The 15,803-nt window shown below is 63.6% G+C and overlaps 1 protein-coding gene across 1 annotated transcript in view; it reads left to right on the top strand.

The window, feature by feature from the left end:
* Nucleotides 1-15,803, top strand: part of KCNQ1 (potassium voltage-gated channel subfamily Q member 1) — a 347,883-nt gene that overhangs the window by 89,096 nt on the left and 242,984 nt on the right. The window contains exons 3-8 of the mRNA XM_057552484.1: nt 3,110-3,236; nt 3,703-3,781; nt 4,160-4,256; nt 4,831-4,971; nt 13,816-13,926; nt 14,934-15,029. Of these exons, the coding sequence (XP_057408467.1) occupies nt 3,110-3,236; nt 3,703-3,781; nt 4,160-4,256; nt 4,831-4,971; nt 13,816-13,926; nt 14,934-15,029 (651 nt within the window). The remainder of the gene's footprint in view (nt 1-3,109; nt 3,237-3,702; nt 3,782-4,159; nt 4,257-4,830; nt 4,972-13,815; nt 13,927-14,933; nt 15,030-15,803) is intronic.

Raw genomic sequence — 15,803 nt, forward strand, 5'->3', positions numbered from 1 at the left:
AGGCTGGTCCCCCTTTCCCCGGAGCTAAGGGGAGGCCGCCCTGCCATTCCGTGAGCCGGCTTTGGACTGGGGGTGCTGTCCCCTGAGTCGGGGGCAGCCCCACAGGATGGCCTGGGGGTCAGCCCTCCGGCAGGCCCTAGCCTACTGGCCTCCACCGATGGACAGTCCAGCCCAGTCAAAGCCCCCAGAGCAGCCCCCAGCCCAGGGTGGCCCAGGCCCCTCTGGTGAAAAAATTCCAGAGCCCCTGCAGGTCCAGAACTTTGGGCCAGCCTCTCCACCCTCCCGGCACCCAGGTCAGTGGACGGGTGGTTCCAAAAGATGGTGATGGCCGGGGCCACAGGGAGGCCCTGGAGGTCCCGGTGAGCGGCGGCCAGTCTGGAGGTCCCGGTGAGCGGCGGCCAGTCTGGAGGTCCCGGTGAGCGGCGGCCAGTCTGGAGGTCCCGGTGAGCGGTGGCCAGTCCGGAGGCCCCGGCCTTGGCCCCAAGTGCCCCCCCTGCCCAGCACTCGAGGCTGACGGTGTGGGGATCATTTCATCTTGGAGCAAACGTGTGCTTCCCCTGCCCTGGTCTGGGCTCTCTCCCGCCCGGCATGCCAGCGGTGCCACATTAATGCACAGCCCGGCCCCGAGCTGCATTCCAGACTCAAATGGTATTTGGGGATTAACGTTGTTTTAAGTTATTCCTACACCTCACCCCTCCAGAGGGAGAGTCCCCCAGCCCCAGCCCGCCAGCCCCAAGAGGGCAGGGGTAGCTCTGAGCTCGAGGCCAGGATAATTTGGGGGGAGGGGAGACACACAGTATCAACAGCCAACCCTGGGAGTGACTTATTTATCTGAAGGTCTGTTGCAAGACTGAAGTGCAAGTAAGCTCTTACCTGATGTTTATAAGATTTCTACCACTTCGAATATGCTTAGGACGTGGCTGGAGAAGGTATTTAAGTAACAAAATAATGCATCAAAATAAGAACAAACCTGCTAAGTGATTGATCGGCCCGATGGTGTTTGGATTTGCAGAGCTGGGATGGAGGCTCTGAGGACTGCTCGTTGGGGGACTCTGTCCACCCCCTCGGGGCCATCAGCAGTCCGGTGACCCCTCCTCTGTGAAGATGCCAGCACTGGTGTCTCAGCTTTGGGGACCCAGAGGTGGTGGCGCTGTGGCCCTTGTCGAGATGGCCAAACACTGGAAGCCGGACCCTCCACCCGCTACCCCGCTACCCCGCTACCCCGTCGTTCATCGCCAGGGCCTCCTGTCTGTCATCTGCTCCTCACACCCACGTAGGACCGGCCGGGCCAGAATCTCGGGAAACACATGCACGAGATGAAGCCCTTGTACCGGGGAGCCCTTGGTCGCTTGTTGGTCTGATCGTTCATTCATTCATTCATTCGTTCATTCGTTCATTCACTCACTCAGCAGATCCATGTCCAGGGCCAACCAGGGCAGGCGTACTCCGGGGCCGGGGAGAGGGCGGCGGGCAGGTAAACGTGGTCCCTTCCCTGGTGGGCTCAGCCCCCCTCCAGCTGAGGACAGAGGTGGCAACAGCACAACCCTCTGAGGCCACAGAGCCTGTTAGCGTCCACCCTCCCTCACTCTCCACCGTCCCCCACGTGCCCCCAACCATACATACCCCCACCCTGAAGAACTTGACGTTGCGAACCAAGAACTTTCTTGCAAAAGGAAAGCGGTAAATTTCCCACATTTTCTCCCATTATCCCCCGAGCTTGCCCCAAACACAAGCTGGATGGTATAAGTATTCCATCCTAATTATGGATATTTGGGAGCCAGTGTCCGGCTACCCTCTCCTGGTGGGCTCCCTGGTGGGGGAAGGCAAGGCTGGGCACGGGAGCAGGGCCTGCCACCTGTCACCCAGTGGGAGCAGAAGTCCCCAGACAGGGCTGGGTTCCCTGGGCTGGGGCGGGGTGGGGACAGGGCAGGGCACCAGCTGGAAGTGAGCTGACAACGTTCTCAGGTCCATCCACGCTGTAGGCTGTGCCAGAACTTCCTTCCTTTATAAGGCTGAGGAATATTCTGTTGTGTGGATGGACCACATCTTGTTTTGGCTATTCAGGGCCCCTTGAGATTTCGTGTGAATTTGAGGGCTTTTTCTATTTCTGCAAAAATTGTCATCAGGGTTTTGAGAGGGATTGCATTGAGTCTGCAGATCACTTTGAGTGGCATTGACATCTTGACAGTATTAAGTCTTCCAATCCGTGAACATGGGATGTGTTTCCATCTATTTGTCGTCTTTCATTTCTTTAAACAATATTGTTTAGTTTTCATTGTACAAGTGTCCCACCTCCTTAGTTAATTCGTAAGTACTTTATTCTTTTTGATGCTAGTGTAAATGGAATTGTTTTATAATTTCCCTTCCACATTGTTCATGGTTTGTGTATAGAAATGCAACTGATTTTAGTGATCAACTTTGTATCCTACTTTGTTGAACTCATTTATTAGATCTAACAGGTTTTTTGCATGGAATCTTTGGGTTTTTTACACATAAGATCATATCGTCTGTGAACAGAGATCATTTTACTTCTTCCTTTCCAATTTGGAAGCCTTTTATTTCTCTTTCTTGCCTAATTGCTCTGGCTGGGACTTCAGTACTCTGTTGAATAGAAGTGGTGAGAGTGGGTATCCTTGTCTTGGTCCTGATCCTAGAGGAAAAGCTTCCAGCCTTTCTCCGTTGATATGATGTTCGCTGTGGGGTTTTCATATATGGCTTTTATTACACGGAGATAGTTTCCCTCTATTCCTAGTTTGTTTACTGTTTTTATCATGAAAGGATGCTGAATCTTGTCAAATGCTGTTTCTGCATCCGCTGTGATCAGGAGACCATGTGATTTTTTTCCTCCATTCTGTTAATGTCATGTATTACAGTGGTTGATTTTCATGTGCTGAACTGTCCTTGCATTCCAGGTATAAATCCCACTTGGTCATAGTGTCTAATCTTTTTTCTGTGGTACTGAATGCAGTGGTGGACCTGGGCCTGTCCAGGGGGGCGATGCAGCAGACCGGGGCCCAGGCCGCCTGCTTCTCAGTGGGCGCACGGGGGAGGGGGAGGGGTGCACGGGGGAGGGGTGCGAGGTGAGCTCACGCCCCCTCTGTCCCCGCAGGAGATCGTCCTGGTCGTGTTCTTTGGGACAGAGTATGTGGTCCGCCTCTGGTCAGCCGGCTGCCGCAGCAAGTACGTGGGTATCTGGGGCCGGCTGCGCTTTGCCCGGAAGCCCATTTCCATCATCGGTGAGTCACGCCCGCCCCCCTGGAAGCTTCACCCCGAGGCTTCCTGACAAGGGCTGAGCACCCTCCCCCAGAATCTGGCAGGTGGACCCCCATCACGAGTACCACCAGGCAGAGTCCCTCCGCCGCCTGTGACAGGGCAGGATCCCAAGGCCAGTGGGGTGACCTCCCAGGTCCCCCACACAGGAGCCAGCCTCAGCGCTCAGGTCCTCTGTCCCAAGAGGCTGCTCACAGGGCAGGGGCTCTGGTCAAGCTCAACGCAACGTGGGCGTCCATTGCCCTCAGCGGCCTGCGAGGCAGGGCTGGGGAGGTAGGCTCGCATGGCCTTTGCACGTGCCTGGGACGGAGGGCCTGGTCTCCCCGTCGAGGTGTCTCTGTGTCCCCGTTGTGGGGCCCTGTCCGCCTGACCGCCAGGCTCCTTGCTGGTGTCCAGCTGCCAGGCTGGTGACGGTGGCGCTGTCCCCTCCAGACCTCATCGTGGTCGTGGCCTCCATGGTCGTCCTCTGCGTGGGCTCCAAAGGGCAGGTGTTTGCCACCTCGGCCATCAGGTAGGCGGGGCTGCGGGCTCCCCGGTGCGGGGGTGAGAGCGGCGGGGCCGTGTGCTGGGTGGGGTCCAGGCTCAGGGCCGGTGCTGAGTTGGGCAGGAGCGCTCACTCACTTCTGGGACTCAGGCTGGGACCTAACAGTCTGCGGCCCTCAGTCTGCTCATCTGTAAACTGGGGTGATCCTGGGGCCGCCCCCAGAAGGCGGTCTGGGGGCCAAAGGGATTGAGAAATGTACAGGTTTAGCTCCAGGCCTGGCGTTCTGCCTCCACCTTGACCCTGGGCTTCGGGAGTGGGGAGGGGCGCACGGGGGAGGGGGAGGGGCGCACAGGGGAGGGGGAGGGGCACACGGGGGAGGGGCGCACAGCGATCTGTCCTCCGCAGGGGCATCCGCTTCCTCCAGATCCTGAGGATGCTGCACGTCGACCGCCAGGGGGGCACGTGGAGGCTGCTGGGCTCGGTGGTCTTCATCCACCGCCAGGTGGGTGGTCCAGGGTGGGAGGACAGGGTCTCGGCCCAGCCTCGGCCTGAGCCAGCTGGGCCGTCCTGCCCCCCACCTGAGGGGCCAGTGTCCCCAGCCTGCCAGGCAGATGGTGCCCACGTTCCTCAGGGTGGGACACGAGACTGTCGGGCAGATGGAAAGACAGAAATACAACATGGAAATGGGTCCGAGAGGCCCAGAAATCTAAAACGGGGCAGATCACGATCAGCCCTGTGAAGGCGGAGGTGGTTGACCCGCACCCCTTCGTGAGGCCCAGCCCCGCATCTCACCGAGGTTCTGTGGGAAACAGAGCCGGGCCGGTGGTCCAGGGCACTGGCCTCGCTCCTGGAGGCTGAGACCCAACATTGCCACTGACGAGCTGGGAAAAATAAGTTATTTCTGAAGTCTGATGTCTGCATGTGAGACATGCTGCCATTTATGTCAACTTGGTGGGAAATGTTGGGGCTTGCCGCCGGCAGGCCCCGCTGCCTGTGATGTCTGCCCGGCGCGGGTGCGCAGGGGCCCCGGGTGCCCGTGGGCGCCGGCTGGTCACACCTCCTCTGCCGTCTCCCAGGAGCTGATCACCACCCTGTACATCGGCTTCCTGGGCCTCATCTTCTCCTCCTACTTCGTGTACCTGGCCGAGAAGGACGCCGTGAACGAGTCGGGCCAGGTCGAGTTCGGCAGCTATGCGGACGCCCTCTGGTGGGGGGTGGTAAGTCGGGACCTTCGGGCCACGCGGCCACTGCCCCCTGGGCCTGGGCGGGGCGGGGCCAGGATGTCGCCCTGGGGCTCTGGTTTCTCAAGATCTTATGCCTCGAGACAGCCCCCACAAATGCTTGAAGCCCTGCCTGGGCACAGGTTTGTAGTTGGTTGGGCGGGCGGCACAGGGCTCTGCGCACAGAAGGGCCCAGCGCTGGACTCGTAAAGCCTGACAGTCACCATTGTGGGGTCCGTAAGGTTTTTATCTTTGAACTTGCCTTTTGGGAGGGAAGTCTGGTGGGACCGAGAACAACTGTGCAGGGGGCATGGCCGCACGCGGTCCTAGCTCCTGCCTTCCCCAGGGCCGGGTTCTCCGTCACCCTGTGCCCCGCGTCTGTGAGGTTCTGTGCTGGCCCCTCAGGTATCCCTGCACCAAGGAGTGTGACTTTGTAGAGCAAACAAAAGCCACCATGACAGGTCGGGGGATCCTGGGAAAAAGGAAAGGGCTCCCACGTTTTGACTGCGCATCCGGCCCGCAAATTCTGTAGCCGGCCCCGGGCAGCGGTGACACAGAGGTGCCCCAGCTTCTGTCCTGGGGGCCTGGAGGCTCCCCCGCCTGTGAAGTTGGGCTCCTTGGGTGTGCCGTGTCCCCCTCCTGCAAGCACCCGGCACCCTGGCCTCGGCCTGGAAGTGGCCAGGAGTGTGGGCCGGCTCCTTCCAGGGATCACGCTTGTGGTGGGGAAGGGAGACGTGGGGCGCGGGGGGCGGCACGTGGACATGCTGTGGGTGGTTGCAGGGGTCTCCGCCAGCTGCAGGACGTCTGAGCTGTGTGGCCCCCGGGGCCTGCTCACCGCGGAAGCCCAGCATCACTGGTGTGTGGGCCTCAGGGCGCAGAGGACACCCCTCAACAAACCCTCCGCTCGGGCCCTGTGGGGAGACAGGTCCTGGGCTCTCAGCTGCAGGGTGGCCAGCAGCTTACCGGCCTGGGAACAGCACGTGCAGGGGGCCCTGAGGCGGCCCAGACGGACCCTGGCCGTGGGGGAAGGCAGGGGTGCAGCCCGAATGCCCGCTCCGTGGGCCATCTCTGGGCCGTGGGCTGGCCCTGGCCCTCCCCCTTCCCTGTGGGGTGCGCTTGGGTGCCAGGGGCTAGTGCCTGGGGTCCAGAACAGCCTGAGCAGCAGAGTGGGTGACACCGGCCCAGCTACGAGCTGCCCGAAGCTGAGGGTGGCCGGTGGGAGCCCCTTTGAGCTGGGGGCTGGGTGGCTGACGTCCAGGCTCGCTCAGCCAGGGAGAGGAGAGGGTCGCAGGCTGCACGAGGTCGGGCCGAGGCCTCGGGCCAGCACCAGGTCCAAGGGGTCCCGGGTCCAGGCAGTGGCTGTGCCGGGCCCTGGCCGTGTCTGTCCCTGACCTGCTTCCTTCCGGAAGGGGGGTAGGGGTTCACTCTCTCCCCAGGTTCCCCACCAGCCTCCACAGGGAGGCCCATCCCGGATGGTCCGGGTGGGGCGGGAAGCTGCCCTGTACCTCCACCCACGGCCCCGTGAGGTCCACACGTGTTGGGGGAGGGGCTCCTGATATTGGCCGAGTCAGCATTTTTCTGGAAGCTTCCAGTGTGCCAGGCCGCCCAGGGAAGGCAAGCTCTGCCGGCCCCCCTGCAGGCCTGTGCCTCCACGGGCCCGGGCGTGGCAGCCCCCCACCCATCCCCCCGGCAGGTTTGGTGGGACAGCCCAGCGCCGGGCAGGGGAGGGGACGCGTCCTGGTGACAGGCAGGTCCTGTGGCGGGACAGGACACTCAGAGCCGGGAGGATCCCCGGGGCCGGATGGCGCGGTGGGAAGCGCGTGGGTGACGGCCCGCGGCTCGGCTGATAAGCAGTGCTCGGCCTTGGCACTGGCCCCCCCTTCCCGGCCGCTCGGAGCTGCCCCCGGCCCGGCCCCTGCGAACACCGCTCCCGCTCGCACACCTGTGCAAACATCCGCCCGCCGGCCGGGAAAACGGCCCCTTTGTGCCCGGCTTGGCACCGGTGCCCCAGCCTCGCCGTCAGCTGCGGCCCCGGCCTGGCCATTGTTCCCGCGGGCCCGGCACCCCCGCCGCCCAGCTCCTGGGCAGACGACTCGCATTCACGGCGGTGGCGCCCCCGCAGCTGTCGAGGCGGGTGGAGCGGCCGCGGCTCGAGTCGTGGGCTGTGCTCCTGGCACGTCCCGGACAAACAGCTCAGGAAGCGCGAGCCAGAGCAGCCTGGCTGGGGGCTTCGGAGCCAGCTGGCCACTGCGCCCGGCGGTGGCTCTCCCTCGCTGTCCTCTGCGTGGCTTCGTGGGCCACGAGGGGAGCGAGCCCGGCCCTGCCGTGCCCCGTGGCTCCCCGTCCCGGGCGGACAGACCAGGGTCTGCCTACCAGGCGGTGCAGCCTCCAGCACCTGGCAGGGAGAGGCCTGCCGGCCGGGCCACTGCCCCTCGCCACGCTGCGTCCACGCCAGACCGGCACCTCTGGCTGGGTGCGTGGGACAGACCCGAAAATAGGGCGTCTGGGCCGCTGGGATGGGCCGTCTGCTGTGTTTCCTCTGCGGAGCCAGGGCAGGGGGGCGGGTTCCCGGGGGGAGTGGCCACTGCTGCGTGTGGACCCGCCGGGAGGGCTGTGGGTGCCACGGGGGTGGCCCCAGCGTCCTCAGCATCCAGGCTTGGCCGGTGTTTGCTGGACGAGTGAATGAATCAGTTGACGTGCCCGTAAGGCGGTTCCGTCCGTGGCCCCCAGGACAGTGGGTGCATCAGTGTCCTGGGGCCGCCGCAACAAAGTCCCACAGACTGAGTGCCTTAAAATAACAGAACTGCGTTCTCTCATGGATCCGGAGACCAGAAGTCCGAGATCAAGGGGTTGCAGGGCCGGCTCCCTCCGAAAGCTCTGGGGGAGGGTCCTTCCCGCCTCTTCCAGCTTCTGGGGGCCCCAGGTGCTCCTGGGTTTGTGGCCGCACCTTCTGTCTCTTATCAGGACACTGGTCAGTGGGTGCCGGGCCCACCCAGGGAGCCCGGGACCATCTCCTCTCCAGATCATTAACCCAGCTGCATCAACAAAGACCCTCTTTCCAGATAGGCTTGTGTTCTGAGGGCCTGCGTGGACATGGATTTGGGTGGACACCCTTCAGCCCAGGACAGCGCCGTCCCAGGTGGACATCACGAGAATGTCTCTCCCCTCACCGAGCCTCGGTTTCCAGGCTGAGGGTCCCCTCCGCTCCCGCTACCCCAGGTGGGGACGCCTGAGCTGGGTGTGAGAGCTCCCCCCTCACCCCGAGTGTGGCGCCCATGCCTGGCTGCCGAGGTGTTGGGGAGGATTTAAGACTTTTTTCTTCGCCCTTGGAACAAGATGCGTTTGTTTGTGTTAAAGTTTGAGTGGAGGGAAAAGCAGTTTTTGCGAACACGGCCTCCTCTGTTTAGTGCCCGGGGGTCTCTCGAATCAGGAGGCTGCTGGGCTCTGTTTACCCCCTGCATCTAAATTTAGAATTTAGAGTGGAAAGGCTAGAAGCCGCCCCTGCATTCAGCCACCATTTAAAACAAGAGTCTGGCTCCTGTTCATTCTCCTTAGCTGTTGGCTCCAGAAGGTTCTGGCTCCCCAGGCTGGACTGCATCCTGGCAGAGTGAGGCCAGAAGGGTCTGGGGGCCGAGTGGGGGGCCTGGGTGAGGACAGGGCCTCCCAGATATTCACATGCAAGGCCTGTCGGCACCTCCCAGTGGGTGGAACCAGGGTCAGGACCTCACCTGGGCCTGGGGAAACCGAGGCCCCGTGGGCCCGGGGGCTGGTGGGCCGGGCCCCCAGCCCTTCAAGGCTCTTCCCCTGCTTGGACTCCATGCAAAGCCCAGGGGTGCTGTGCAGCTAAGAGCAGAGGGTCTCCAGGACCCCGGGCTGCCACCTGCCCGGATCCCATCCTGCACCTGTTGACAGTTGTGTATGGGGCTGAGACCGTGGGCTCTGGGAGCCCAGCCAGAGAAGGGTCTTTACGACTGGGTTTTGCAGGATGAGTAGGGGTCCATAGGGCAGGTCTGTCTCTCTGCACTTACTGTCCACTGAGGGACCCCTTGGGGCGATTTTCTTACATGGACTCAGCAGGCCCAGTGAGGGGGGTGTTCAGCTCTTGTCATCCGGGGTAAGAACTTTCCAGCTTCAGCTCGAGGGAGAGAAACACGGTCAGCGTCAGGGACACAGTGAACCAGGAAGTAGTGGGGTAAAACGGGCGGGAGCGTGGTGTGAAGCCATCCTGCTCCACTGCTGGCCTGCTGAGTGGCCCTGGGCAGGTTACCCAGCCTCCCTGGGTATAAGCTGGGTGCCTACTTTCATGAGCTGGGGAGGGTTGTCAGTGAGGACACAGAGAGCCCAGGGTATCTGGCGCCCAGCGAGGAGGCAGCAAAGGCTGGCTGTGAATTTTAGGGGCTGTTACTGGACACGGTTCTCTTGGCAGTGCCCCCAGGCTGGCTGACAGGCAGTGACCCCCCAGCCACCTAATTCACACTCGAGTGTTCGTGGCTGCCACGGCCCAGTCACAGCCCTTAGCCCTGCTGGTGCCCAGAGTCCAGCTCTGCCCCGGCCGGCTCCCGGCCTCTAACACCTTAACTCACAGAGTGGCCCCTCTTCGCACGCGCGTGTGCACGTGTGCGCGCCTATGTGTGTTGGCCCTTCCCGGCCCCCAGGTACCTGTGTTTCCCGCCAGGCCGGCAGTGGGGCGCAGAGGGGTGGGCGCACCGTGCAGCCGCGCTGGGGCCAGGGCAGGGCATGTGACCGCTCCGTGCCTCGGTTTCCCCATCTGTAAAATGGGAGGCGGCAGGTCTACCTCCGAGGGCCGACGTGGGGCTCCCGGAGGGGACCACAATCCCAGGAAGGTAGCGACTCTTTCCGTTGCTTCCAAGACATTCCTTGGAGGACTGGGGCCTCTTGGCCGGGCTGGTCCTGGGCACCAGGCACATTCCGGCAGTCCTGCTCTGCGCTGGGCACTGGGGCACAGCCAGGGTCAGCCGCCCGGTGGTCTCGCTCTCGGAGGCTTGGCCGTGGTCAGTCGTGGTCCACACGCCGTGATTTCCCTGGGAGTCAGCGAGGGCCCCCCGAGGAGGACACACCAGAGCTGAGCCCTCCAGGCAGAGTCTCCTGCGTGAGGGCCCACGAGCCCGGCCGTGCTGTGGGGTGGGCGCGGCCTGGGCAGGGCCCGGGGTGTCCACAGCGTCCCGCCAGGCGCTGTGTGAAGCTCCTGAGGGCCCCTCCCGAGGCGGGAGAAAGGTCTTGACCCCGTCCCCACGGTCCGCACCCTTTCCCCGTGAGTACAGCGGCCAGGGCGCCGAGGTTTCCATAGGGAGAAGATGTGCTCACGTGACGAGGAGCCCTGGGCCTGCGTGGGTTTCTGTTCGTTTATTGACTTTTTCCTTTCTGAAAGCAAGCGGGCTTATTTGGGGGTATGTGTTTGCTTTTGTTTTTACCCAGAATTTGCAAGCCTGGCAGGGTTGTCCCCTCGGCCCTCACGTGCCGGCCTCTGTCCCCTTCACGGTGTCCCCTGCAAGCCTGGCCGGGGTCTCCTGGGGCAGCCCCATGATGGCTGGAGCTGGGGCCCCGGACCACTGCTCCCACCCTTTGCTGTCCTGAGGCAGTCCTGCCACCCGCCCAGCCTCCCCTCTGTCCACACCTCTCCTCGCCCGAGGTGCCCTCTCCCTGGCCCCGTCCTTCCAGCCTCCTCTGGGCAGGTTGGTGGCCCGAGGCTGGGCGAGCCCCAGACCCCACAGCGCGGCAGCCTCTAGCCCTGGGCTTGTTCTCCGGCTGTCCCGGCGAGGGGCCTGGGGATAAGCAGGCCTCGGTTTGGTGCCGGCTCCGTCACTTAGCAGTGGTGAGACCCCCCCCCCCCCGGCCTCAGTTTCCCCCTCTGGCAGATGGTCCCAAACTCACAGCATGGTCACAAGTTTGCCAAACGGAGGTGCCCCCCCGGTGCGAGCCCCTAGTGTCCACGTTGGCGCCGTCCTCACTCCCACTCCTGGCTGCCCATTCCCTCTGGACAGATGGCCACGGCCTGCAGGGTGGCGGCAGGCTGTCCGCGTCCTCTGTGGAGCCGGGCTTCTGGGCTGGCCCTCCCGCTTCCCCCGGAGGCCGGCGTCCAGGAGGAAATAAAATGACACCAGCGCCAGCTTCTCGTGACGCAAAGTGTTGGGGGGACTGGCAGGTCCTCTCGCACCTCCTGTCCCTGGAGGAGAGACACGGGTGACGGGGGACGCACCCTGGGCTCAGCACCCTGGCTGAGTTGTCTCCCCGAGTCTGTGCCCAGGGGACGTGCAGCTCTGCATTCCGGATCGCCTGCCATGGGGGGCGAGTTCCGAGCACGCGGGCTATAAAACGGCCCATTCCTGAGCTGCTTGTGTCTGTGAATTCAGGAAAAACAAACAGCTCTGCGGGGATGGGCCGTTTCCTCAAAGAGCTGAAAGGATGTCGTTAACTTGACAAAGAAGGTCTGTGGCAGAGTCTGAGAAGCCAGGAGTGTGCCCTGCACCGCAGGGTGGGGGACACCTGGCCGGGGCTCCCCTGGCTTCTTCCTGCCGCCCGGCCATTGGAGTCCCAGCACCTCCCAGCCAGGCGGGCGAGGACATGGGGTCCCGCCTCCGGTGCTCCTGTCCGAGAAGGGAGGTGGCCTCGGGCGTCCCCACCCTCTGGCCTGCCCGCACCGCTGGGCCCCCAGGGCCTTCCAGGCCAACCCCTTTCCTCCTCCCACCTACGTCCGTTTCCCAGTTGTCTTGGAATTTTTTTTTTTGCCTTAATTTTGATAATTAGAAGGTTGTATCATGTGTTATTTGTCTTGAGGCCCGAGTTTCCCGGCACCCCTTAAAATTTACCCCCTGGCGTGAGGGCCACACTCAGGTCCATCTCAGAGGTCACCCTGCCCTTGGCTCCCTGCATGGCTGCCGTTCTTGAACTTGGAGTCACGGGACCCCTTGACGCCCTTACCAGTGATTGAAGACCCCAGAAAGCTTTTGTTTACGGGGCTCACGTCTGTCAATGCCGCATTAGAAAATAAAAGTTAGAAATTTAAAAGTAGACCCACTGTATGTTTACACACAAATAAATAATTCTATGAGAACCATTTTCCGGAAGACACTGGACACGGCGCCTCGGACGCCCCATCCCATCTGCAGCCCTGATGAGCCTTTGCTCCGTGCACCCAGGTGCTGAGAGGCAGCTGCCGCCCAGGCCTCACACGAGGGGCGCAGACCCTCTGGGGGCTGCTGGCGAGGGGCTGCAGGTTCCCCCGGCCCCCTTATCTGCCTGCTGGCCTTCAGCCTTGCCCAAGGCCTCAGGCTGGCCTGCTCCGCCCTGCAGGTACCAGGCCGCGCCCCAGGTGTGCGCTGCCTGTGTGTGCGTGTGAGGCGTTGGGCCTAGAGAGAGCTGGGCTTGACGTGGGCACCGGCCCCTCTTTATGTGACCTCGCGCCACGTGTGGTACGTGCACACGCCTGTGCCTCGTCGCTGCCTTAGCGTGTCTCGGCGTGCGTGTGCGGCACCCTGTCTCTGTGTCAGGCCATCTGTGTGTGTGCGCACGTGCTCGGGCAGCACATTGGAAGCGGGTGTGGACGTGTATCTGAGGGACGGTGACGTTGCCAGGAAACACTCCGTGTGGCGGTCACGGGAGCCGGGACCACGAACAGTCGCGTGGCGGGTGTTGGGCGGGCAGGCGCCTGCACCCGCGCTGCCCCCGGGTTGTGCGCTTTGGTGTAACCCGGGCTCCCGCACTGCGGTCCTTCCCGCTGCCCGGACTCCTGGTCACTCCTGCTTCCTGAGGGCCTCTCGCCTCTGCCCCGGGGCTTCCGAGCTGTCCTGTGTGCCTGTCCCTGTCTGCGTGGACATGTGTGCGGGCCCCAAGGACCCTGCTGCAGAAGCCGCCGCCTCCCGCCTGGGCCTTGTTCAGTGGAGTCTGTGAAATGGGCCTCCCCAGGCCCTGCTCCCCGCCGGTCTCAGGGGGCAGGGGGCTCTCACGGAGGCTCCGTGCAGAACTCCCCGAGCTGCCAGGGGCCGTCCTCACTTGGCCTGGGCTGGGGGCCCTGGAAGGGGGAAGCCGGGCTGCCCAGCACAGGGCTGGCGAGATCACGGGTTGAGCGCGTGTGCTGACGGGATGAGCTGGGACTCTGGGCGCCCTGGTGCCCCCCCCAGGCGCAGAGCGGGCTCCCCAAGCACCCAGACTCTGGCGTGGACAGGTGTGGGCCGCGTGGCCAGGTGTGGGCCGCGTGGCCGGCACAGCCAGGGTGGGCTCTGAGTCCCTGCAGGATGGCGTTGTCGGGCTCACGCCGGAGGCCCCTCCGGGGAGCAAGCCTAGGGTGGGGCTGGGGTGGAAGAGCCCCTCAGTCCCACTGTCCCGGCCCACGCCCTGGACGGACAGCTGCCCCGTGGGGAAGGAGGCTCAAGCTGCGTCTGAGTCCCTCCGAGAAAAGGGCAAACGCAGCATCTGGTGCCTGGGGTGGCGTCAGGAAGTGGCGTGTCATCGTGGCCGGGCTCTTGGCGGAGGGTGGGCCTCTGTGGGCGCTTCCGGCTTCCTGGGGGCCGGAGCACAGCGACATCGGTGGCCCGGTTGGCAGGCCTCCTGGGGACGGGGCGGGGAGGCTGTCCCCCGTCGGCGCCGAGCTCCCGTGTGTACGCTGGGGCTTGCTTCCTTTGCAGCGTTAGCGTGGGGACCCAGACCCTGCGGGCTTGAGCGCCGCGCTCTCAGCCGCCCGGCCTCTCGGTGCTGGGCTCTCTCGCTGGCCTCTGTTGCGCGGTGGCAGGTCTCGGATGGGGCGCGGGGCTCAGGCTGGACGGATGGACGCCCGCCCTGAGGTTCTGGGGCTTGAGTGCCGACCGCTGTCCCTCGTCCTTGCAGGTGACGGTCACCACCATCGGCTACGGGGACAAGGTGCCTCAGACGTGGGTCGGGAAGACCATCGCCTCCTGCTTCTCCGTCTTCGCCATCTCCTTCTTTGCGCTTCCGGCGGTAGGTGCTCCGTGTTGGGGGGACTTTGCACGGCTCCTCAGCCTCCTCCGGGCTCTGGGGCTGGCAGGGGGCCCTGTGAGCAGACCACCCTCAGGGGGCGCATTCAGACCCCAGCTCGCCGGCCTCAGAGCCTCTGGAGGCCGCCGCCTTCCTGTTCCCGGCCCCCGGTGGGTCCTTTGGAGCAAGTGTGGGCGGCGGCGATCACCAGGCCTTTCATGGCAAATAGTGGGGTGCAGGCCGGCTCATTCGGCCGCGGAGGGTAGGGGTGAGGCGCCCTTGGTGGCTGCCACAGAACCGCAGAGCTGCAAGCCGTGAGGGCGTGAGCGGTCCTGCCCTGTGGCCTGGGGCGGCTTTGACCCCTGTCCTTCCTGGAGGCCATAGACCATGGGCGTTAAAATCCCCTAGTTCACTCTGTGTGTATGTAGGTGCCTGCTAGGTGTGTGACCATACCGTGTGTGTGTATGCGCTGTACGTGCACGTGTTATACATCATGCAGTCTGTGTCTGTGTGTATGCATCATGCACACGTGCTCCATGTGTGTGTGCATATGTATTGCCTGTGCACGTGTCACATAGGTATACGTACCGCGTGCATTTGTATATGCTCGTGCATGTGTGTCACATATGTATGTTCTCTGTGTGTGGTACTCCTTAGTGCACTGCATGGGTGTATTGAGGGTATGTCTGTGCACGCACGTGTGTGTCACGTGGCTGTGGTATAGCGTGTGTATGTATGTACACATAGAGCGTATGTACATGTGTATGACTTGCTCCCCTCTGTGGACAGGGAGCTCCCCCTGGGGAGCCGGCCCTTTCCATCCCGTTAGCAATCCTGGGGGGGCGCAGCAGCGGGTCCTGCTTGGGTGGGGCTGCCTTCTGCCCCACGGGCTGGGCTGGAGGCACAGACCTCCTCCGTGGGGCCCGCAGCGCCAAGCAGGCCACCGGTGCCCAGCCTGTCTCTCCACTCCCCGTCTGCAGGATGTGAGCCCTGGTGTCTGTTCCTTCCAGGGGATTCTCGGCTCCGGTTTTGCCCTGAAGGTCCAGCAGAAGCAGAGGCAGAAGCACTTCAACCGGCAGATCCCGGCGGCAGCGTCGCTCATCCAGGTGATGGCAGCTGCCACCGCGGCCTTGTCGCCGTCGTGTGGTGGTTAGTGTGCCCAGCTCTGTGTTGCCCGGGCAAGTACGAGCCGTGTCTGGTCTGGGAACGGCTCTCAGCCCTGAACTGACCCGGCCCCCGGGGCCGCCGAGACCCTCTCCTGTGGACCCTCCCGAACACGGAAGGGCCGCGTTCCGTGCCACAGACATGCCCACCTGTTGTAACCCCTGTCCTGGGAACCGTCGGGTGATGCCGATGGGGTCGGGGCGCAGGAGCGTGGGAGCCCACCTTCCTCCATCCTGTGGGCCAGGCCGGGGGGACGAGGAGGTGGCCTGGCCAGTCCCAGATTTGGTCAGTCCTGTGGGCCCCTGGCCTCCAGCTGCAGCGGCCGCCTTGGTGTCTGTCTTCTCCCTCCTCTGTGGCCAGCCCCCGACTGCGAGGGAGCAGGACAGGGAGGGAAGAGTGAGGGGTCCTCAGGTGGCCGTTGCCCCCTAGGGTCAGGGATCCGGGCCTGCTTGTGCAGTACTGATGCTTCTGGGCCACTCCCAGCACCCACGGGGCTCCGTCCTCCCGGCCGACAGGAGGTGAGGACCGGTGACCCAAGGGCACGGGCCGCGCTCTGGACTGATGGGCCAGCTTGGCTTTCTGAAGGCCCGGCAGCTGCCCCTACAGGGCCCGGGGCTCACAGTGCTGGGCCTTGCGGGCGGGGCAGGGGCGGCACCTGCCCTCGGCCCCTCGCTCCCCGCACCCTCCTCCCCGCCAGGCTTCTGGGAGGAGGCTGC

Source organism: Balaenoptera acutorostrata, chromosome 9 (genome assembly GCF_949987535.1).
Source record: "Balaenoptera acutorostrata chromosome 9, mBalAcu1.1, whole genome shotgun sequence".
NCBI classification, from domain to species: domain Eukaryota; kingdom Metazoa; phylum Chordata; class Mammalia; order Artiodactyla; family Balaenopteridae; genus Balaenoptera; species Balaenoptera acutorostrata.